Source organism: Salvelinus fontinalis, chromosome 4 (genome assembly GCF_029448725.1).
Source record: "Salvelinus fontinalis isolate EN_2023a chromosome 4, ASM2944872v1, whole genome shotgun sequence".
NCBI lineage: Eukaryota > Metazoa > Chordata > Actinopteri > Salmoniformes > Salmonidae > Salvelinus > Salvelinus fontinalis.
Window position 1 is genome coordinate 76036554 of NC_074668.1, and position 24147 is coordinate 76060700.

Sequence of the window (24147 nt, forward strand, 5' to 3'; positions counted from 1 at the left end):
TTGTCATTATGGGGTATTGTGTGTAGATTGATGAGAAAAAATCTTTGATACATTTTAGAAGGCTTTAACGTATTAACGTAACAAATTGTGGAAAAAGTCAAGGGGTCTGAATACTTTCCGAATGCACTGTATACCTAACCTGTTAGTCCTGAGACTATTGTCTCATCCTGACACTCTCCATTCCTCGGTTGTCTTCGTCGGATAGAGCTAGAACGTAAACATGGTCTTGTTCACTGAATGGCCTTCCTGTACACCGGTCAGCTACCCAAATACACACTCAGTGACAGTTTCATCTCTGTACACATGTTCTGGGCTAGTATTGACTGTAATATAATATTACTCTCATTATAAATATGACCCAGCAATGCATTTATAGACACCCGAAATCGACAAGTTAAACACATTATTCAATTCCAGATTGTTGTTCCATTCATTGCCAAAATGTCTAAAATCACTAGACGTCATGTCTGACAACTCAATGACAAGTCCCCCACAGCACCCAACTGTGTAGTTGGTGGGGTGGAATCCCAAAAGGCACACATAGCTACCACATGCTGCCAGTAACCTAATTATGTCCTCACACATCACTCCAGTGGCTGTCACTGCCATGCTTTATCAGCTCTGCTGACTTGGAAGCTTACTGTCATCTTGCAGCACTCAAATCTGTTTTGAGTGTTTGACTTCTTTAAAATGTGTGAACCAACCTCCCTGTCTGTACAGAGCCACCTGGTTCCACCTAAAGAGGAACAATGATCTTGTTCACCGACCTCGCTTCCTGTAAGTGCTGATGAAGTTCTGCTTCTTCTGAACAGTAACACATAAAAAAGTTCAAAGAATCCAATCATTTGAAGTCTTTTGTGTTTAATTACTGAATTTTACAAAGCAATGCATGTTTTAAACATTTACAATCACTTTATTCATGTGTTAACGCATGTACAAATCCTCCCAACCAGGTGTGGAATTTACAGCTCTCATTCAGCAAATAGACAGGACAACGATGATCTAAACTACAAAACATAGTAACTGTACATCCACCATACATCAGCATGCATTCACTCACTCAGTCTGATCATGTTCTTCTCAAGCATGCTTTAATGTCAGTGGTTAATCAGAAACAAAGGCACATTCACTCTGTACCGTCCTACTGTAACTAGCCTCATAATTAAGGTACCAGACACCTAACAATCAAGCTACATTGGAGGGTATCACAGCCAGTTTACAGTGAAATATGTACAACATATTGACATTTCATTGATGTTTTTGATAGACAAACAAGTGAATAAGTCAATAAAATACAGGGTTTTGGGTGTATCAGATCTTCTGTTTGCAGTAGAATAAGCTTTCATGCTCCGGTATTTGGTTATTAAGTAGCAGGTTTCCTCAGTTCTTTTTGTGAAGAAACTTCATTTTACTTCCTAAAAGACACAAACAAAATGCAAGTAAGAACTGTTCACGTCACGTAATTTTTTTTTTAACACACTTCAATTACATTTTCCAATTGAGCCGATATCTGCAGTGTTTACTGTGAGTGTGATCTCCGTGATTGTCAGGGAAATGATATAATGCCTCGGATGGAATCCCAGTTTTAGACTACATCAGGGATCATCAACTACATTCAGCCGCGGCTAATTTTTTCTTGAGCGGATGATTAGGTGGCCGGAACATAATTACAAATAAGTTGTAGACTGCAGATTGACCGCAAAAAGTCCAAACATATATAATATTTGACTAAAACATAATAATTTTGAACCTTTTTATATTTGTATACGATAACATATATATATATCTTTATAATGCATGGGAATAGTTTGGAATGTATTTCCAAAATTAAAATCACTTGTAGCTGATTTGCTGGTGTTTTTACAGTCTTTTATGTCCAACAATAAAAATTCTATTTCAAATTCCACCAGTTGGGGAACCCTGGACAACATGGTGCTCATTACTACATCATGGCCAAATGTGAATAGGCTTCTTTTAGAACAAAACTTTGTATCATCCTACATTTTAAGCCAGGTTACAATTTTCCCCAGTGGTAAAGTGGACAGGTAAGGTCTGTTGAGGGGAAATATTTGTTTTAAGTGCAGATTCTATTTTATTTGAGAACTCACCTAGCCCTTTGAGGAACTTGTTCACTCCACTCTGCTCTGTGTCTGGTAGCTCTTCCAGGTACTGCTCCACCCTCTGCTCAAAGAGTCCTGACAGAAACACAACATAATGACAGAATAACATTAGGTAATTACCAGTGGTGTAAAGTACTTAAGTAAAAGTACTTTACAGTACTACTTAAGTAGTTTTTTGGGGTATCTGTACTTTACTATTTATATTGTTGACTACTTTTACTTCACTACATTCCTAAAGAAAATAATGTACTTTTTACTCCATTCATTTTACCTGACATCCAAAAGTACTTGTTACATTTTGAATGCTTAGCAGGACAGGAACATGGTCAAATCCACACACTTATCAAGACAACACAAGGTCATCCCTTCTGCCTCTGATCTGGACTCACTAAACACAAATTAATCTTTTGTAAATTATGTCTGAGTGTTGGAGTGTGCCCAGGGCTATCCATACATTTTAAAAACAAGAAAATGGTGCTGCCTGCTTTGCTTAATAGAAGGAATTTAAAATGATTTTTACTTTTACTTTTGATACTTAAGTATATTTTAGCAATTACATTTACTTTTGATACTTAAGTATTTTTAGAACCAAATACTTTTAGACTTTTACTCAAGTAGTATTTTACTGGGTGACTTTTACTTTTACTTGAGTAACTTTCTATTAAGGTATCTATAGTTTTACTCAAGTATGACAATTGGGTACTTTTTCCACCACTGGTAATTATTAACATTATTACATTATTAATGTTATATTGTGAGGTAATGTTACAGTGCAGTATATCAGAGAAAGCATGTTTTGGTATGGGGTGAAATACCTTCACTATGTGGCCAGGAGATGGCACTGAATACCCAGCTAGAACCACTGTCAACGAGAGGGCCGTACCAGCACGGGATTGAGAAGATCCCTTTAGGGATTTTGGACTACATTGGCAGAAAAGTGAGGGGTGGCAGAGCCTACCTCTAAAGAGCATTTCTACCAATCATTACAGTTTACATATTATTTGTATTATGATGAACTACAATGAATCCATTTTAAGAGGACAGGACACACTTAATGTTATTATCTCTTAACAAGTAGACAGGACCATATTACAGACTGTTGTGTAGGGTGGATTAACAGGGTCATTGTAAATTTGCTCTACCTTTGGCCCGGCATTTCCGCAGCTCCCGGTCTTGGATGAACCCCGCAAACATCTGGGACTCCATGAAGACCCCCAGGAAGCGACGGATGCTCTTGGAGGCCACAGACTTGCGGAAGGCCTCGCGCTGGAAACTGCGTTCTCCTCGCTCGCTCTGGGTGAGGAACAGGGAGTAGTGGCCGATGGTTTCTAGGAAGAAACGGATGAAGGCCTCTGACACCAGGCTGTTCAAGGAGTTACACTCTACAGAAACAGACGAAACAGGATAGGTTAGTATTGTGATGCTGAAACTGAAACACACTTAATACATGTTCAATACATCTAGAAAGAAGCAACACAAACTACATGCTTGAGAATTGTGCTTGAGAATCAAGTAGGGCCTATAACATTTGTGGGAATGACACAAGAGTTATTTAGAGTTGATGTTTGACTGATATTGTGTATTCATACGTAACATTAAACAAACACTAGGTTCTGAACACCAGTAACCTTCAATTCAGTGAGGTGAATCACCCATTCCAGGAGTTCTCATCACTCCACAGACAGTGTATTGCTCCCAGACATGTGCTGTACATGTTCTTGTTCACAGGGTTGAAACATGGCCAGTGCTCTGTTGTCCTAATTTACACTCGTAACATCTGGTTTAGTAGAGAGTGATGATGTGTCCCTCGTTCACCTTCGTCTGACTCGCTGTCAGAGTCCTGATTGATGATGTCATTCCTCTGCTCCAGAGTTAGCTCAAGAGCAGACTGGAGTTTCCGTGGCAACAGTGAGGCCTCATCATCCATCTATACACACGCATAACAATTTAATTAGCGACAATAAACAAGAATATCAAAAGATTAGTCCATATTATATTACAATAAACGTTCTGGTCTTTGTTACGGGGAGGTACTGGAGAATTGAGACCAACCTGTCTGAGGAAGCGGTCAGTTCCCAGGTCCACCATCAAAGCCTGCAAAGGAAACAAACAAGTCACATATTTGTGACTCATTTCAGGAAACTAGGCGTATGTCGCACGTCACTACTTGACAGGAGAGGCATTTGAACATAAACATTCATTGTTTATCAAAATTTATTTTTGGGCAGAAATGCCTTCTGGAACATGTGAACTTTCATGTGCCTCAATAACAAACTTGTATTCCATCTGTAAATACAAATAAAATTGTTAAATTACGAGCCTAGTTGGTTTAGCCACGGGAGCCATCCTGCTAGCCATGATTGGCTGATATAATGGATGGGCTGGACATGCCGAGAGATGAGTTTGGATTGGTCTGACGTGTAGCATGCTTCTGTCTATAACTTGAGCTGTTCAGCATGTGTTGATAGTCCTTTCTACCTCACCGTTTTTGAAAGATATAAGGTTAGCCATCGAGAACTGCAAAAGTTATGCTACTTTTCTCAACAACATTGATGCCCTGAATTTAGCGGGAGCTATCAACAGATCAGTTGGAAAAAGTGATGGGCTACTTCCTGCACAGGCCGAAAGTAGTTTACCGTGTGAACCGGAGTGACTTGACACAATACTGGCCAAACAATATGTACCTACAAACAAAACAGAGTTAAACGGTTCCAGTCTGCCGTGAAGCGTTCATCCATGTATACAAGTAAGAATCTAGCTACATCTTCAGATATTATACATTTCTAATTTTGTCAGAAACTCGTTTTCATTGCAAGTTAAAGCATACTGTTCGCTAGCTAGCGAGAGTTAGCTTGCGGGCTCGCTATCTAACGTTACGTGTATGATAGGTATAGTAATATTATTTGAATCACAAAACCATTTGCACTACTAGTTATAGCCTAATGTTAGCTAGCTAACATTGAACCTTGTTGGTTAGCTTAAGCTACCTGCAGATTCATACTAAGGCTATGAGAATGTTTGTATTGGTAGTAGTATGAGTTGGGATTATTCCGGTTCATTGTTTAGCTGGATAGCTACATGTCTAAACAAAGGACTCCACTTCACCAGATGATTACATGACCCATCAAGCTAGCCAGGTGTGTCTGGGGGTGATTGCGGCCATCTATTGTATTTCTAGACAATAGTAACCCATCCACTTAGCTAGATGTGGCTGGGGTGGTTATAGCATTTCCTTCACATGACCCATCAATTTAGACAAGTGTGTCGCGTAAATGTCATCTAATAATTCTAAAATATTTTTATCTAGACACTTTCTGTTTTTGATATTGCTACTATGCAAGTAACCATTTCACTGTACCGTTTACACCTTCTGTATCCTGCGCATGTGTGTGTTTACCAGAAGAACAACATGACCTGCACCAAAGTCAGATTAGGATATTGGCCAAGGACTAGATAAAGTGTATTTTTACCTGGAGGTCAATTATTTTTGTGTAGGCTACTACATTTATCACTTTTAGTCATGAAATCTTTGGTTGTTTACTAAACTAGTCACTCTGTTTAGCACATGGCCTTACATGTGAATCCTTAAAGAGATGGGTGCGGTTAAGGATTAAGAGGGTGTGAACAATGCTGAATGGGTATAGACAAAGGAGAGCTCTCCAGTAGGTGTACCAAAACATTCAATGGCCATTTTCTCAAAAGTGGGGATACAAGTTTATCGACTTTCAAGCAGAATTACTTTCCCATTGTACCACAACTGGAGTGTATGATATACCATTTTCTACCGCAGAGGTTCTACTTTATCCAATGTAAAAAACACCATTTAAAATGTTGCTACATAAGACAGAATCAAGGTGGTCGATCACATTTAGGAATCTTCAATCAAATCCAGGCTTCCTCCATGTGCATACAGTGGCTTAAAGTGAATACCAATGCCCTCTACAAATAAATCAAACTCTCCATCAAGAGAAAGACAAGCTCTTCCAGAAGTTGGAAGTGTTATACCAGTGTTAAAACGAGATCTTTAAAAGCAGCGAAACATACTTGGGGAATTTTTATTGAGTTGATCAGCAACATCAAGACAGATGTAAACAGACAACATATACTGTTGACAGGCCATTAAAAGCCTTGTGTTAAATATGACAGACAGGGTAAGATGGTCTTTTCACTCATACCATGGGCTGAGGGCAGATGCTGCTGACTCGGACAAACTGTGTTAATAGCAGAGAGCTGGGCTTTAAGAGGCCTGATGGCTTCTCCTGCCAGGCTTTTATTGAGAGCCAGAACCTCCCTCTCTCCCTCCCTACTGGGGCCAGGACCCCAGAGCTGAGGTCTGAGGCTGCCCTGGCATGGGCCCTGCAGGCTGCAGCAGCTGCCAACTGCCAAGGCCACATTCACTGGGGGGTTTAGGTCAGGGTCAGCCACACTACAGCACGTTGAGGCTGGAGGAGAAGTTGCTACTTTAACAAGGATCGATTCAAGTGATTTCCACCTCTTTCCACTCTGCCTTGGCAAATCAGTGCACCGTTCCAAGAATGCTGCAGAACAGAGCAGAACAGTCCAGCTGGGAGAGCAGAGAAGCAGACACGTCTTCTTTCCCTCCTCCCTCTGTAATTGGTGACAAAACTGCTGCAGGTCAACGTCCTGTCAGGCTTTGACCACAGCGAGACTGCTGGACAGCTCTGAACAGGCAATTATAGCTATAGCAGGCCTCACACCGTGTGTGGACTCTGACAGCTCAATACTAGGAAGCTCATGGCTTGAATTCTAATACTCAATACTGGGAGCCTACAGTGTCCATGACAGCAAAACAGAGGAAACGGGTCATATTACACTCAGCGCTCAGAGAATTCAAGTTTGACCCGATCGTTCGAAAACACAATGCTATTTCTCAATGTGTGACTGTGACTTTAACATGAGACTGATTTAGAACGATTTCTGGTATGTAGTGCTTGAATGAATAAACGTTAAAAAAAAAACGTTTGAGGGTAAAATTGCTCTGAATCACTGGAAGGTCCAGCATTCTTTTAAAGAATGCCTGTGACAGTCATCATGAGAGTGTGGTTTCATCCTGAACCCAGGGGTGGTCCTGGGTCTCTGAGGGAGGTTGGGAGGAGCACCATGATAGCTGTCTCGTGAGATGTCCCAGTTACTGTATATCCGGATGCTTCTGAATCTGTCCCATGGCTGCACCAATCAGCCAAGAGGATCAACATACCTACGCAATTCTCTTCAGAAATATAAGTCCCTCATTGGGTAAATGTTTAATGAAAACAAGCAGGGTAATTGACTGTGTAATATACTGTAGGTTGTTGTGGGCGTTTTACTGCTGACCAGTAACAGGAAGGCCACTCCCCAGCCCAGTGTCTAACAGAGAGATGGAATGTGACAGTGGTATAGCCTCTAATCTGTAGCCTCATGCTAACAAAATCAGAGGCGCAGAATGAGGAGGAAATTAATAGAGCCATTACATTAAACCTGGTCTAAGAAAAGCAAGACAGTGGGAGACAAAGATGAAAAGCTAGAGAGAGAGAGATGGAGAAAATGAAGTACCAACCTCTTCCACAGGCAGGTCTTTGAGTTTGGGCAGTGAGCTGGACAGGAGCCCCACCAGGAAGGGTGTTGGGCAGCAGACGATGTCCACCATGGAGGCAGGCAGGACGGGGATGAAGGTGTGCTGCCAGGAGAAGGGATAGAGCAGAGCCACCACCGCATGCATACAGCTGGACAGGGTACTGCAGAGAGGGAGACAGACATCCATAGAATTACATATAGAATCACTATATCTAATCATTTTAAGATCTCTATGGGGACAGTCAACATCAGATACAGCTGGACAGGGTACTACCGGGGAGGGAGACAGACAACATCACTCACCTTTACACTCACAACACAGAACTGCAGGGGGCCCATCAGTAAAACCAGATATGAACATTGTTAGGGGAAAACATGGGGATGCCAGATTTTCCATCAGATTGCACACTTTATCCTGACCTTTGAAAGGGAGTGGTGGATTGTGTTTTGAAGTAAACTCTGAACACTCCTAAAACAGCAGCCAGCAGCGGACAAAGAACGACAAACAGATGCAACAAAAATGTGGACTCATGTTCCTCTATAAAATACAAAATAAAAGCTTATTGAGATTTAAAGTTCATCATTATCTGCCTCTAATATCAAGAAGAGAGCCGAATGAGAGCGTATTAACGTCATAAGTGAACCAGTCTTTCCAACGTCCAAACCAAACAACAACCTGATCCTCTTTTCCTTGAAACAATTACTTTTGTATATGTGAGGCGAACCAGTGCGGCTATGTACCCTGGCTTAACACCGCGTTCCTTCCTCCAGTTGGTCTAAGGGACAATCTGAAATCCATTCTCAACAGGCTGTTCTTTCTCTCCAACAAAAGATGAAAAGAAGAAAAAGACAGAAAGAAATCACTCCTCCTGACACTCAGCTGCCAGGAGAGAGAGGTCTGTACAAGACTTCACATTGGAGCAGCCAGTAGCGGGAAAAATACCCAAATGTCATACTTGGGTAAAAGTAAAGATGCCTTAATAGAAAATGACTCAAGTAAAAATGACCGTCACCCTGGAAAATACTACTTGGGTAAAAGTCTAAAAGTATTTGGTTTTAAATATACTTAAGTAATTAAGTATCAAAAGTATAAATAGTTTCAAATTTGCTTATATTAAGCAAACCAGAAGGCACCATTTTAGTTTTTACATTTTATTTACGGATAGCCAGGGGCACACTCCAACACATCATTTATAAACGAAGCATGTGTTCAGTGAGTCCACCAGATCAGAGACAGTAGGGATGACCAGGGCTGTTCTCTTGATAAGTGTGTGTATTGGACCATTTTCCTATCCTGCTAAGCATTCAAAATGTAACGAGTACTTTTGGGTGTCAGGGAAAATGTATGGAGGAAAAAGTACATTCTTTTCTTTAGGAATGTAGTGGAGTAAAAGTTGTCCAAAATATAAATAGTAAAGTACAGAAAAAACGAAAAAACTACTTAAGTAGTACCTTCAAGTATTTTTACTTAAGTACTTTACACCAGTGGGAGCAGCAGACAGGCAGACAGGTTCACCAATGGCAACCATTCAAAAGCTTTAATCTGTTATGTTTCCACCTCTTCCACTGACAGTGTAACACCCTTAACTACACAGCCCACAGCTAAGACCTGCTCTATAAACATCTGTGACAGGCTGATTACACTAGGCACTGCCACTGTGGCAACACACACAGTAGGTCCACTCCCTCACCCTCAGAGATGGGTTGGGTGTGTTACAATAGTTTAACAAGATCTTGAATCCGTCTGATATTACCCAAAACAGCACCCTTACCGCTGGTGAATTTTGACAGCTGTGGCTTAACACAAAATCACAAACAGTATGTCGTCTTTCTCACGGTCCCAAGCTTGTTGACAGTGGGCGACCCTCCTCCCCTCTGTCCCCCTGCACTCCATACAGTCCATGTACACACAGATAGCGAGGGGAAATAAACCATGAGGCCCATCAGAAACATACAGATACCACAACTCTAAATCAGAGGGGATCAAACCCTCCACTGAAGATGAATGCACTGTTAATAAAGAATGTTGTCCATAGTTGTTCTCTTCAACAGCAGAGGGCACATCCTACCAAACACACAGTACTCCCACTACGTATAAGTGTCCACGCTCTATCACAACGTCAATATTGATGTGCATACAGCCTCTCCTTGACGGAACCTTTATCTTGTTACTGTAAATAGAGCTATGAGTAAAATGGCAAGTTATTATAGTTAATGAACACTGTAAAGCGAGACCAGTATCTACATGGCTCAACAACTGCAGCCCCATGGTCTGTTCAGGTTTCTTATTCACCCATCATAACATAGAGCAGAAAGCAGTCTCAGTTTCACTGTCTGAGTTTTATTTGCAGAAGGAGCTGATCCTTTTGAAGAGATCTAGTCTCCGGGATTTGACCTGTTCCAACAGGGAGGGATCCCGGATCCCAGCTCTCAGAACCTCAGCCACAGGCAAGACAGAGCTAGCGCTGCAGAGGACTGATACCATGAGTATCACTTACACACTCAGTCCTGAGGGAAACACTCATGGGAAATGATGAACTTGCAATAAAAACACCATCTCTGCCCAGAGCTGCCAGTCAACTCTCTAAGGGTGCGTGCCAAATGGCACTCTATTCCTTAAATATTGCACAACGTTTGACCAGAGCCAATATGGGCAATAGTGCACTACATAGGGAAAAGGGTGCTATTTGGGACGCAATCTAAAGTGGAAAGGAATGGCAGACCTTTACAGACCAGGTCATAACAAAACCATATCCGCATAACCATCCACTTAAGTTTAGAGGATCCTAACTTTGCTTTGTGATATATTGCATTTGGGGTTATATAAGCATGTCAGATCGGGAATGGTTGTCCTGGGTCTGTCTGTGGCTGACCATGCAGATTCCCAGGAAACTCTCAGGATAGAGAGGCTTCCTCTGCCAGACTCACAGGTGCAGGATGGAGAGTCCCAGTGTCAGCAGCACTGTCCACAATCCCAGACGGGCCCATTTCAGCCCAGGACAAACACAGACCCTGGCAGGAGCATCAATACAGCTGTTGACTAACAGCTCCTCATACTGAAGCACATACATATTTTTCTGGGTGAGAATCAGTGCTTCATTTGTAAATCCGGAGGTGCCGGAACAAAAAAGTTAGTGCGAGAGGGGGGTAAGCTGGGGAGCTCTGATGTACTGGAACGCATGAGAGAAAAATCCCCTTTAATAAAGCACTGCATGCAGATTATTGCATTTGCGTAGTGGCATAGAGAAGTAGAGCAGAGGCACTTACAGAAGTTGCACAAATGGAGAACATTTTTAGTAGTCTACGGTCTGCGAAAAAAAATGCCTTTTATAAATGCATTTCATGCAATTCTGCATCATTTTACATGACTGGAGACTTTGGCAGAATCTTTTTTAATACCGTACAAATGGTCAAAATGACAGTATACTTTGACACTGACACACTGAGATCAATAAAAACAATCTTTCTTGAATCCATCAATAGTCTAGGCATAGGTGTGTGGAGACACACATATTGTAGGTTACAATATGAAGAGGAAATGATAGTCCTAAAAATGCCTTCCAGTTTCACTGACTCACCCAATGGTGTGCAGCTTACTGGCTGGTGATTCGTGCCAAAAGCCTCAATCTCTCTCGTTTTACTTTGTAAAAAAATATTTGGAAGTTGATCAAAAATGTTGGTAGCCTACAGCAAACACATTAGTGTCTTCTCTTTCCAGCAGGAGCCATTTGCTTTCCACCCTATGTTTTCCCACGATTGTATTTGAAATACTGCCTGATTTATCTGCATGCTGTTCACTGACAGATTTAGGCTATGCCTTGTTATTGGCTACACACAATCCATAGCTAGATAATTTGTTAAAATAAGATACTGATCTTCTGTGGCTAAATTACAGGCTTTCTCATGGTGTACTAGGCTACTCTGAATTATTTCATTTCTTTCTGAACAGACAGCAGTAATTCTATAACTTTAGCAAATGTATTTAAATGTATCAGGGGTTTTGCATCTCCTCCAGAACCCTTCGCGCAGCTATGATTCTATGAGGAAATAAATGATGAAGTGCAACGCTGGAGAGATGAGAGTTGCAGAGCAGAGAGAGATCATAGAAAGTGAATCTCATTCTAGTTCTGAGAGAGATACAGGCGTGCTTCTCACATAGCAACGGCCACGCGTTGGTCTCAAACATAGGTTGCAATGTTGTGCAAACCTAAACCCAGGCCGGCCCAACCTGAATCAACTCGAATATCAGGCCTGTGCTGAAAATCTACTTTTTCACATGACGAATTAACTTTGATCGCTTTTATTAGGATCCGGCTCAAATTAAGCAATGGTGAGAATGATGAATGAGTGTGTGCATACTGCTCATTGGTGCATCTAGTAGAATGTTTAGTATTCACATAGAGCTCCAATGTCTTTTCCCCACTTCCTCTCCATAAGGATCTCAAGTCCCCATCACGGCCTAGGCTTGGACTCCCTGGTATGAACAGTTGTAGCGGAAGCTGTTGAACAGTAAGACCAGGCTTCCCTTGAGCAACCCTACACATGGTTCTATTCAAGCCTATTGATTCCAATGCTTCTTGTGGGCAGCATTGCAGTGTGTGTGTATATATAATAATAATAATAATAATAATAATAATAATAATAATAATAATAATAATAATAATAATAATAATGGGAAAGTCAGATGCTTGGCCTCTGGTTTCCATCTTCTGAGTTTCCCTCTTCAGTCTCACAGAAATATTTTACACACAGTATGTTTCCACTGTGTTCATCCACTCCACCTTTGGGCGTTAGAAATACACACGGGGAAAGTATTAAGTTGTTGTAGGTTGTTTGGTGCGGTGCCAGCATTGCTCAGTGTGATACAAGTGTTCAGCAGTAATAAGGGACTAAATAAACTGTACAGCTTGTTCCCAGATTAGAGTGGTACACTGTAGCTACCTACAGTGGCTCACTTTAACACACTGGGGTTACAGACATACACCATATTATACGGCTGCTGCTGCTGGAGTCTGGAGCAATGGGCTCTTCCTGAATCTAATGCACACCCCAGTCATTTCAACAGGTGGTAGAAGAAAATTATGAATGGGGTTTGAAAGGAGGATATTAAACTAATAAAAATGCAAAACATCTGGTGACTACCATGTGTTAGTTTGAAGTTTTCTGATGTTACAGTGAGCGGTGTAAGGGGAACCGAGGTACAGAAAGCAGCCTTCCTGCTCCCCCTCAGAAAACAAGAGCCTGGTTAATTCACCATGACCATGAGAAAAGCTTTCAGAGGCGGTCTTTTGCTCTCCCTCTGCACCCCCGCTCTTTCTTTCTCCCTGTTTCTCCCTCTCTTACCCTCCATCTTTCTCACACTCATACACACACTACCTTCCTCCCAATCCCCTGTCTCTTCTACTGTGGTCCTCTCATCAAATACAATAGAAACATTGACTTATTAAAGCACTTCAGTAATCGGAAACGACCTCCATGTTCTCAGATTGGCTAAAAAAAGAGAAGTGATTCAATCCCCTCTACACCCACAGGCTAGGTTGAAGATGGGAAGGTTAAGACAACAAAGTAAATCTATACAGAAGCGTTAGAAAATAAACAAATTCATGGAAACAGCTCCATTGATATCTACTAGCGCCGTTGCTAACTAGCAACGCTGGTCACATGAATTGCAAAGAGTTATGGGATATTAGAATCCTCTTGTCTTAACCTGTATATTTTGAACCTAGCCCACAGGCAAGCCCTAACAATGGAGGAATGGCAGGGAAAAAGTTGAGACCCGCCCATTTAGAGCCACAGAGAGGCAGATCAAACAAGCCAACACTCTCTCTGTGGTGGTAACCCTTCTCTGTCCTAGACCCATAAAAACTGGAAGATGATGTTTACATTACGAGCACTGCAGCAATCCCAGCACAGAGCCTTCAGGTAAATCTGGTTAAGCAATTACAGTCTGATGTAACCGATGATGAATTTATGTAATTAGGCATCAAAGTTGGTTTTACAGCAGCCATTTGCTGGTTAATCATCATCAGTTCTGAGTAACTGTTTGTCTGGCTGTTTGATGTCACAGATAAGCAGCAACATGTCTGATATAAACCATTTCTATACGTACAAAGACGCTTGCTTTAGGCAAACGACCCGTTGTGACCTCTTAAACAAGTCATACACAGCCTACAGTACAAATAAAGAGTTAATGCAACAGTCCATGTAACCCCGTAGGCTCGGCCCTAATTTACTCGCCGCAAGGCAAATGGCCCAAGGCACTGCCTAAGGCTCAGTATTGCCTTGTAACTTAAGCTTCATGCCTTGTATGTAATTTCATACATTTTTTAAGTAAATAAATAATAGCATATTCGCTTCTCATGACCATTTCTTGATCTTAGTCGGCTAAACACATAATACTTGATTGCACATGATTTTACCATAATATCAAATGGAGTCAGATAAACATTAAAAAAAACTTGGGCCTATGTCTAATTAGCATAATCAAATTAGCATGATAATACTAATAAAAAACATACAAAATTGTCAGTTCAAGCTAGAGATATCTGTTGTTTTGCATTGGATCCACTGCATCCGTCTATGTCGCACTTCCGCATCTGCAATGAAAGGTGACAGAGCTAGAGCGGGGCGTTTTCAGACCATGAGACATCATAAAAATCGGTCTTCTTACAAAATCGTCTGTAACGTCCGAACGGTTTGGCCTACAAACCCCTCTGTGGAAAGATGAGACTCTCACGAACATGATGGTGTTCTCCATTTTGCTCTACAACCCCCACAAGCGTCTTGGGACTCGTTTGACGTCAGTACAGCCATTCTGCCAACCTCTGTCTTAGCATAAGGCCAGAGGAGTGGTGGTATATGGCCAATATACCATGGCTAAGGGTTGGTTTAAAAATAATACTTTTATATCAAATCTTACCACAGTACAACCCAGTGGAGACACATTCCCTACCATGGCCTGTTTGGTGTTTTCCCTCCCTCAGATCCTTCTCCTATTGGATACAGATTACACCCAGACATACATCATGTTGTGTTGGAAGGGATTTCTGGGATTGAATTGCGTTCTCTGTCTCCCACGGGATCAGACCCTTTTACCAGTGAAGTCAGTGGAGGGTCTCTCCCTTCTCCCCAACACGGCCCAATGACGCCCAGAGTGGCTCCTTGAATCCTGTTTTCAATGGGAACTGAGACACAGGGGGTCTGGTCCGTGTTCTGGGGCACTCTGGCAGCTAGAGCTCCATCTATTGTGGTTCTGGGTGTGAGTCCTGGAGACTAAGTCCAGTTAGACACACACAGAAAGGACTGGTTGGTTTTGTGATGCTAATCCACAATGAAAACATATTGTTTTGCCTTTATTCAGAACCTGAATAAGACCTGAATGGTGAAGTATGTCATTGTGTTGATACAAAGCAGGTTTTATTAAGTAATAGCATATGGTTTTCAATGAAGTTCTAACATTGAGCAGGGCTGTAGTCTGTAGTACTGTAGTCTGTAGTCTGTAGTACTGTAGTCTGTAAAGACTTATGGTGCTGATTTTCAGTGTTGTTCAATAACAGTACCTGACACACAGACTATTCGATACTGCTCTCAAGTCCTTGCTGCTGTTCACATGAGCCCTTAGAAATGGGTGACTGATTAAGAATCTTTGGGTGATGTGCAAACTGACATGAACCTGGGAGTCATTGTCTCAAACGGCGGAGTGACGACAAAAACAGCTTTCTCTGGGTCCCCCTGGGTGGAGAGAGGGCTGTCGTAAACAGGCCAGGCAGGGACCAGGGAGTGAACATGGCGCCATCAGTCACACAGTGACAGTGAAACCATAGATCAGAGGGGAGAGTCGCTGCACACAGGAAGTACATTCCTTCCCCTCACAGTCACTGCCCCCACTGATGTTTGTTTAAACTGTCCTCTGATATGTAGAGATTACCATTCAACACAAACCTGACAGAGCCCCTCAGCCCAGAGTGCTGTCCTATAGCCAGGGGCAGATTGCTGTGCCTGCCTGGTGGGACTCTGGCTCCTTGGAGATCCCTAGCTCAATGTTATCGGCCCCACCCCACCCCACCCTGCCTGTCGGGGTTGGACAGTGGCCCCCGGCAAAGATGACCCACTTCTGGAACCACATCAGTTGTGAGTACATGCAGGGAGAATTAATTTAACAGCTCTAACCCTGTTCCCGCGTGCTAAACCCGTTAAGCACCAACTGACAAACCCACAGTAGAAGGCTGCTATTTGCTGTGCAGATTGGGTGAATGGCAAGCAGCTCGACTGAGGAATTCAATCTGCCATCAACAGTTAGGTTGAGCCAGAGTGCACTGGCAGAGTGGCAGGGCAATCCCCACTATTGGAACTGTTATACATGTAAATTCTCTCTTCGAAGTTAGTCCTTCTTTAAAGTTCAGGATATGTCATCTCTGTGAGAGGAAATGCACCAAGATATTGAAAAAGTGTTATGATATCATAGTCAGTATCATAGTCAGTCTGTACATGTCCAGAAATATACAGATAGAGGATCCCTGAGCTCAGCAATGTTGTGGGTCTGAGAAAAGTCAGATCTCTGTGTGAATGTAAACAGAAAAGGGAAAATGTACAAGAGCATGAGATAAAATCCCTCTCATGTAAGGCAGATGTTATTGTAATGGGGTTAGAATAGGTGAATTCACTGCAGAAAAAGACAGTGGACTTCAGAGATAACTGAGGGACATTTTTGCTAACATACACCGTAATCCTAGACAGTAATTGATCTCACTCCTAGCCACCATGTGTGACAAGGATGAAGTATTCTAGGAACTATTTTTACTATTTATAGCCTAATGTCGGAGGGTTAAGATCTTTGTCGGGCGATAACCTTACACTACAATATGAGCAGGCGTTGAGAGCTCTACGTATTAGATTTCTCTGTAAATACTGTAGTTTCAATCATTATCTAACAATGACAACAGCCCTTAGCGTTTCAGAACTACCTTAACAAAACACTGCCTCTAAAGGTATTATTGAGTATTATTCACTTGGCACAAGTAACCATCATCTAACAACTACAAGTTTCAACAACCCCCGCCTGCCTCAAACAGGGCATGACCATTAGTCAGGGACAGCTTCCCATGAGAAGGTGATTCAGTTCTCTCTCCATCTTTACTTATTACTAGAAGGGTAACTAACAATAAGAGTCTTGACGCTCACCTGAGTTTATCAGCCACAAAGATGACTCTGCGCTCCAGCAGCAGGGAGGCGAAGACCTGCACCACCTGACGCACACTCAGGCAGCTGAAGAGACTGTCAAAGTCTACATGCTCCAGTCTGGAGTCCATGGGCCGCCTCAGCTCAATGACCTGTGGAGGAGAACACCACTTGGGGTCACAACCTGGGGTCACAACCAGTCATACATTTGCAGAGATCACAGGTCATGCTCAATTAAGCATACATCGCATTATCTTCATGCATCATCCTTCTTTGATGGAACCTTAGTAACCAAGGGCTGATGTGTCTCCAACCTCATTCCCTGCTCCAGGCAGGAAGGTCTTGACTTTGATGGTCTTCCCCGGCGCTGGGAAAGGTGACTCCATCAGACTCCTCATGAAGGGGTAGACCAGGGCTGCAGAGATCCCCCTCCGCCTCTCCACCTCATCCAGGATCTACACACAGCACAGGACAGCGGGTTGAGAGTTAGACCACACTGCACAGGACAGAAGGTTGAGAGTTAGACCACACAGCACAGGACAGGGGGTTGAGAGTTAGACCACACACCACAGGACAGGGGGTTGAGAGTTAGACCACACAGCACAGGACAGAAGGTTGAGAGTTAGACCACACAGCACAGGACAGGAGGTTGAGAGTTAGACCACACAGGACAGGACAGGACAGGGGGTTGAGAGTTAGACCACACAGCACAGGAGGTTGAGAGTTAGACCACACAGCACAGGACAGGGGGTTGAGAGTTAGACCACACAGCACAGGACAGGGGGTTGAGAGTTAGACCACACAGCACAGGACAGGGGGTTGAGAGTTAGACCACACAGCACAGGACAGGGGGTTGAGAGTTAGACCACACAGCACAGGACAGAAGGCTGAGAGTTAGACCACACAGCACAGGACAGGAGGCTGAGAGTTAGACCACACAGCACAGGACAGAGGGTTGAGAGTTAGACCATACTGCAGACACAACACTCAACATTTCAAACAGAAAGTCCCAAATTCCCTATATAGTGCCTTATGGACTGTGGTCAAAAGTAGTGCACTAAATAGGGAATAAGGTTTCACTCGGGATGTAGATTGAGAGTCTAGTAATAGACCAAGTCCAAGTACATTCAGTCTGTACAGCCAGTAAATGTAAATGGTAGCGTGTTGCTGTCTGAAGTAAAGCTCTTGCTATTGTCTGGAACCAGGCTACCTTTCCCCCTTTTGAAAAATACAGTATGAATTTCAATCTGTGGCTGTCTGATATACAGTGGGGAGAAGAAATATTTGATACACTGCCGATTTTCCTACTTACAAAGCATGTAGAGGTCTGTAATTTTTATCATAGGTACACTTCAACTGTGAGAGACGGAATCTAAAAATAAAATCCAGAAAATCACATTGTATGATTTTTAAGTAATTTTTGCATTTTATTGCCTGACATAAGTATTTGATACATCAGAAAAGCAGAACTTAATATTTGGTACAGAAACCTTTTAAAAAATAATTTTTTAGGGGTGGATCAGCTTAATATTGTGGAAAGAATGTTGCTTCCAATGTAATTGTCTGCATCATTTCCAATCCCCCATATTTTTGGGGGTAAATATATATATCCATACACGCATGCATACATATACACATATATACATACCTATATAGACATACATACTTTTTAAAAGATTATAGCTTTATTATTATTCCCCGCAACCCTACCACCGATCCCCCAATTGGAGTAAACTGATAAACACTTCTGCTTTTACCTTCAATTTATACATCTTATACCCTTTTTACAGACACAGTCTACTTTATAATAGTTCTCTCTTGTTTGTTCTTAGTCCTTCCTCTATTTCTGTTGTCCATCCAGTTTTATTTCCACTTGTAACTGTGCTATTTCACAAAAGCTCCGTACCTATACACATTTCACAGATCCCGTATGCCCTACATTGTTTATCTTGTTATTAGTCCCACCCTTCAGCTCCATTCAACCCCTCCCATCTATCATCCAACATCATCCATTTCAGATTTTTATTTGCCATATATTTTTCAACTGTGCTCTGATGCTTCACAAAAGATTTGAACCTTCCTATTCTCATAGCTTCTACAGATTGTAAATTAAAAATAATTTTTTTTGCTAAAATAATTATTATATTATTGATTGATTGATTGACTATGGCTTTTCAAATCCCCCAGTATTGCTATCTGCAGCGTTAGTTCTACGCAAATGTTGCAATTCTTCAGCCATTCCTGGACCTGTGACCAAAAACGAGCTACATATGGACAATACCAAAATAAATGATCTAATGACTCTGCCTCCTCACAGCAGAATCTGCAGAGCTGGGAAGATTGTATCCCCCATATATATAACATTCTATTAGATGCAAGAATTTTGTACAGTAATTTAAATTGAAAAATTCGAAGTTTTGAATCCGGCGTTGTTTTGCGTATCAATTCATAAACCATGTGCCATGGAATGGGTACATCGAAAATCTCTTCCCAACTATTTTGCAATTTATAATGGCACAGCTGTCAGTTTTTTGGTCCTTAAATGAAATTGGTATATGTTTTTATTTATCACACTTTTCTTCAACCATTTATGTTCTTTAATAGAGGGCCGACATACAAGTTCCTTACTTTTTTCCCCTTCTACTTGCCTCTTCCATTTTTGTGGTAATGCTGCAATTAATTGGTTGTAATTTTGGGTAGAGCAGACATTTCCATATGTCTGTGTTAGCTGCATGTGTGACATAACTCCACCAGTCCTATTTATGATATCATTCACAAAAATTATACCTTTTTTTAAACATTTCTTCGATAAATACAGTTTTTTTTATCAATTACTGTATTTGAATTTAACCACAATATTTGTTGTACTATTTGTTCCGTCCTTTCAGGTGGATTACACTGAAATTGCAACCAACTTTCTAAGGCTTGTTTAAAAAAGAAAGATATTTTGGAGATTATTTCCTTTTCTAACAACCGAAAGTGAGCAGGTGTAATCTGAATAAAGGGGAAAAGGCCCTTCTTGAACATAGGATGAGAGATTCGTACCAATTTACTAGAGAACCAGTTTGGATTTAAGAATAACTTTTGTATGATTGATGCCTTTAGTGAGAGGTCTAATGCTTTAATATTTAATCATTTCTGCCCTCTGAATTCATATTCGTTATATAAATAGGCCCTTTTAATTTTATCTGGCTTGCCGTTCCAAATAAAATGGAATATTTTTTGTTCATATAATTTAAAAAGCAGGTCACTAGGTGTAGGCAAAACCATAAGCAAATAGGTAAACTGTGATATGACTAAAGAGTTAATCAGGGTGATTTTTCCACAATTAGACAGGTATTTTCCTTTCCATGGTAGCAAGATCTTATCTATTTTTGCTAACTTTATATAAAAATATATTGTAGTGAGATCATTTCTTTCTTTTGGGATTTTTATACCGAGTATGTCCACATCTCCGTCAGACCATTTAATTGGTAAACTACATGGCAATGTAAAATGTGTATTTTTTAGTGATCCAATACGTAATATGGTACATTTATCATAATTTGGTTTTAATCCAGAGAGGATAGCAAAGGTATCTAGATCCTCTAAGAGGCCATGGAGAGACTCTAGTTGTGGTTTTAAAAGAAAACATGAATCATCAGTATACAATGACACCTTAGTTTTTAAGCCACAGATTTCTAATCCCTTAATATTAATGTTTGATCTAATTTTAACAGCTAACATTTTGATGGCAATAATAAATAGATATGCCGATAGTGGACAACCTTGTTTTACTCCTCTAGATAGTTTAAAACTTTCTGAGATGTAGCCATTATTTACTAATTTACACCTAGGGTTACTATACATCATTTTAACCCATTTTATAAGAGATTCCCCAAAATTGAAATATTCTAGGCATTTATATATAAACTCCAGTCGTACTTTATCAAAAGCCTTTTCAAAATCAGCTATGAAAACCAGGCCTGGTGTCCTCGATATTTCATAATGTTCTATTGTTTCCAGTACTTGCCTTATATTATCTCCAATGTATCATCCATGTAAAAAACCTGTCTGATTAGGATGAATAATATTTGACAAAACTTTTTTTATCCTATGTGCCAAGCATTTTGCTAGGATTTTTGCATCACAACACTGAAGTGTAAGAGGTCTCCAATTTTTTAAATGGACTGGATATTTATATATACCACTTGGGTCCTGTTTCAGTAATAATGATATAAGACCTTCTTGTTGCGTGTCTGATAATCTACCATTTATATAGGAGTGGTTAAAACATGCTAATAATACAGAAACCTTTGTTTGCAATTACAGAGATCATACGTTTCCTGTAGTTCTTGACCAGGTTTGCACACACTGCAGCAGGGATTTCGGCCCACTCCTCCATACAGACCTTCTCCAGATCCTTCAGGTTTCGGGGCAGTCGCTGGGCAATACGGACTTTCAGCTCCCTCCAAAGATTTTCTATTGGGTTCAGGTCTGGAGACTGGCTAGGCCACTCCAGGATCTTGAGATGCCTCTTACGGAGCCACTCCTTAGTTGCCGTGGCTGTGTGTTTCAGGTCGTTGTCATGCTGGAAGACCCAGCCACGACCCATCTTCAATGCTCTTACTGAGGGAAGGAGGTTGTTGGCCAAGATCTCGCGATACATGGCCCCATCCATCCTCCCCTCAATACGGTGCAGTCGTTCTGTCCCCTTTGCAGAAAAGCATCCCCAAAGAATGATGTTTCCACCTCCATGCCTCACGGTTGGGATGGTGTTCATGGGGTTGTACTCATCCTTCTTCTTCCTCCAAACACGGCGAGTGGAGTTTAGACCAAAAAGCTCTATTTTTGTCTCATCAGACCACATGACCTTCTCCCATTCCTCCTCTGGATCATCCAGATGGTCATTGGCAAACCTCAGACGGGCCTGGACATGCGCTGGCTTGAGCAGGGGGACCTTGCGTGCGCTGCAGGATTTTAATCCATGACGGCGTAGTGTGTTACTAATAGTTTTCTTTGAGACTGTGGTCCCAGCTCTCTTCAGGTCACTGACCAGGTCCTGCCGTGTAGTTCTGGGCTGATCCCTCACCTTCCTCATGATCATTGATGCTCCACGAGGTGAGATCTTGCATGGAGCCCCAGACCGAGGGTGATTGACCGTCATCTTGAACTTCTTCCATTTTCTAATAATTGCGCCAACAGTTGTTGCCTTCTCACCAAGCTGCTTGCCTATTGTCCTGTAGCCCATCCCAGCCTTGTGCAGGTCTACAATTTTATGCCTGATGTCCTTACACAGCTCTCTGGTCTTGGCCATTGTGGAGAGGTTGGAGTCTGTTTGATTGAGTGTGTGGACAGGTGTCTTTTATACAGGTAACGAGTTCAAACAGGTGCAGTTAATACAGGTAATGAGTGAAGAACAGGAGGGCTTCTTAAAGAAAACTAACAGGTCTGTGAGAGCCGGAATTCTTACTGCTTGGTAGGTGATCAAATACTTATGTCATGCAAAAAAATGCGAATTAATTACTTGAAAATCATACAATGTGATTTTCTGGATTTTTGTTTTAGATTCCGTCTCTCACAGTTGAAGTGTACCTATGATAAAAAATTACAGACCTTTACATGCTTTGTAAGTAGGAAAACCTGCAAAATCGGCAGTGTATCAAATACTTGTTCTCCCCACTGTATATGGAAAATAGCAAAGGAAAATCCCACTCAATATGCCCATGTGTCTGTCTGTGTCAGACCTGCCTACTACTGTCTGGAAAGTTTGTTGGAGAGAGACATCCTCACATTCAGAGTCATATGATATCCCCTCCACTCCCCACACACCCTCTGTTCCCGGTGAAATCAAACACTCCCATCTTTCTCGCCTTAACTAGAAAAGCACTTCAAACTCCGTGGAAAACATTTCCTCTCTCACCTACGCAGGTCTCAAGCCCTCAAAATGGTGCCTTCTGAAACCTACACCCCCACCTGTATGAGGGCTGTTCCACCCTCACTGTTGAGGTGCCTGTGCTGTCACAAGACAGAAACAATCTATTGTATTTATGCATCCTTTTGGCCTTAAATTAATATGAAATGAAACTGACTGACAGTTTTTTGGCACATTTTAGTACTCACGACACAGTAATAAAAAGTTATTTTCATTCATTAGATATGTCTACTACCTCTTAATTGTTTCCCTTAACACAGGCCTTATTCACTTCAAATACACCGTTCATAGAGGATTCATGAGGAGGCAGATAAGGCATGAGTACTTAAACACAATGAGCACTCCGTTTCATGTTAGCTCAACTCAGGAACAAGTGAAGGAAACAATTGAACTGGGAAATCAGAGAGAGGAAAAAGCAGAAAATAAGGTTTATGCTGGACAGGATTCCTTTGAGTGGAAATGCTGGCACAGCCTCAACTAGTTCACTCCTGGGAACAGTGGCCTCGGCTCGGCTCAGAGACAGGTAACCGCGACGACGGCTACACTAGGGTGTGTGTGTGTGTGTGTGTGTGTGTGTGTGTGTGTGTGTGTGTGTGTGTGTGTGTGTAAGCATGAACTCACCTTGGAGAACAGGTGGAAACAGCCCAGTCGGCTGATGACGCAGTACACCTCAGGAAGGCGAGGCCCTTTCCCACTCGGCTGGAACAAGGGCACAAATTAAGAGTCTCGTCAGTCACTGGGGAAGAGAGGCTTGTAAGGTAACACAGACAGTAATGTGGCAATAGATACTAACATAAGATACTTGGTTAGGTTTATAATGCAACATCAATGAGAATATACTGAAACACTATCCTACACACAAACTGTACTTTCTTTTATTCAGATAAAGTACCAGGTTAGTTCACAATCAGCTGTGGTTGAACAAATATTTATAAATCTGGTCTTTCAGTTGCTGGAGGTGGACGTATTTAATCTGGAGAGACTGAAGCTTCCCATTGTAAACTAAACACAGGTGCTGCAGTCTCTACACAGTTAATGATCACCTCTACCCTCCACACTAAACAATCACAGACCAATCTACTCTGGAGCCAACCAGGCCTCCTGGATCTATCCATCTCCTAACACACACACATCTGCACGTGCACACACACACACACACGTGCACACACACACACACACACACACACGCTCACACACAAATTAACACATGCATACATATAAAGAAATCCCGATCCACTTGTCCATATTAGGTATGCAATTTTCTCCTCTGCTTTCTCCAAATGGATGATTAAATCAAGCATGTGGAACTTGGTTAAAGTCCTTAGGAATGTGTTGTTCATGCCAACTCCTTAGACTTCCACC

At 41.7% G+C, this 24147-nt stretch overlaps 1 protein-coding gene across 5 annotated transcripts in view; it reads right to left on the minus strand.

Annotated features, from left to right (window-relative positions):
* Positions 1–844: 844 nt before the first annotated feature.
* Positions 845–24147, minus strand: part of LOC129854416 (DENN domain-containing protein 2B-like) — an 88422-nt gene continuing 65119 nt past the window's right edge. For 4 of the 5 annotated variants that reach the window (XM_055921451.1, XM_055921450.1, XM_055921448.1 and 1 more), the window contains 9 exons: positions 23407–23484; positions 17186–17326; positions 16875–17023; positions 7678–7855; positions 4173–4214; positions 3936–4047; positions 3263–3502; positions 2109–2195; positions 845–1415 (listed from right to left, as the gene is read on the minus strand). In XM_055921451.1, coding sequence (XP_055777426.1) covers positions 1381–1415; positions 2109–2195; positions 3263–3502; positions 3936–4047; positions 4173–4214; positions 7678–7855; positions 16875–17023; positions 17186–17326; positions 23407–23484 — 1062 coding nt within the window. In that variant the 3' untranslated portion in view covers positions 845–1380. Of the gene's footprint in view, positions 1416–2108; positions 2196–3262; positions 3503–3935; positions 4048–4172; positions 4215–7677; positions 7856–7927; positions 7965–16874; positions 17024–17185; positions 17327–23406; positions 23485–24147 lie in introns of those variants that run through there. The other variant, XM_055921452.1, reaches the window with a different exon arrangement.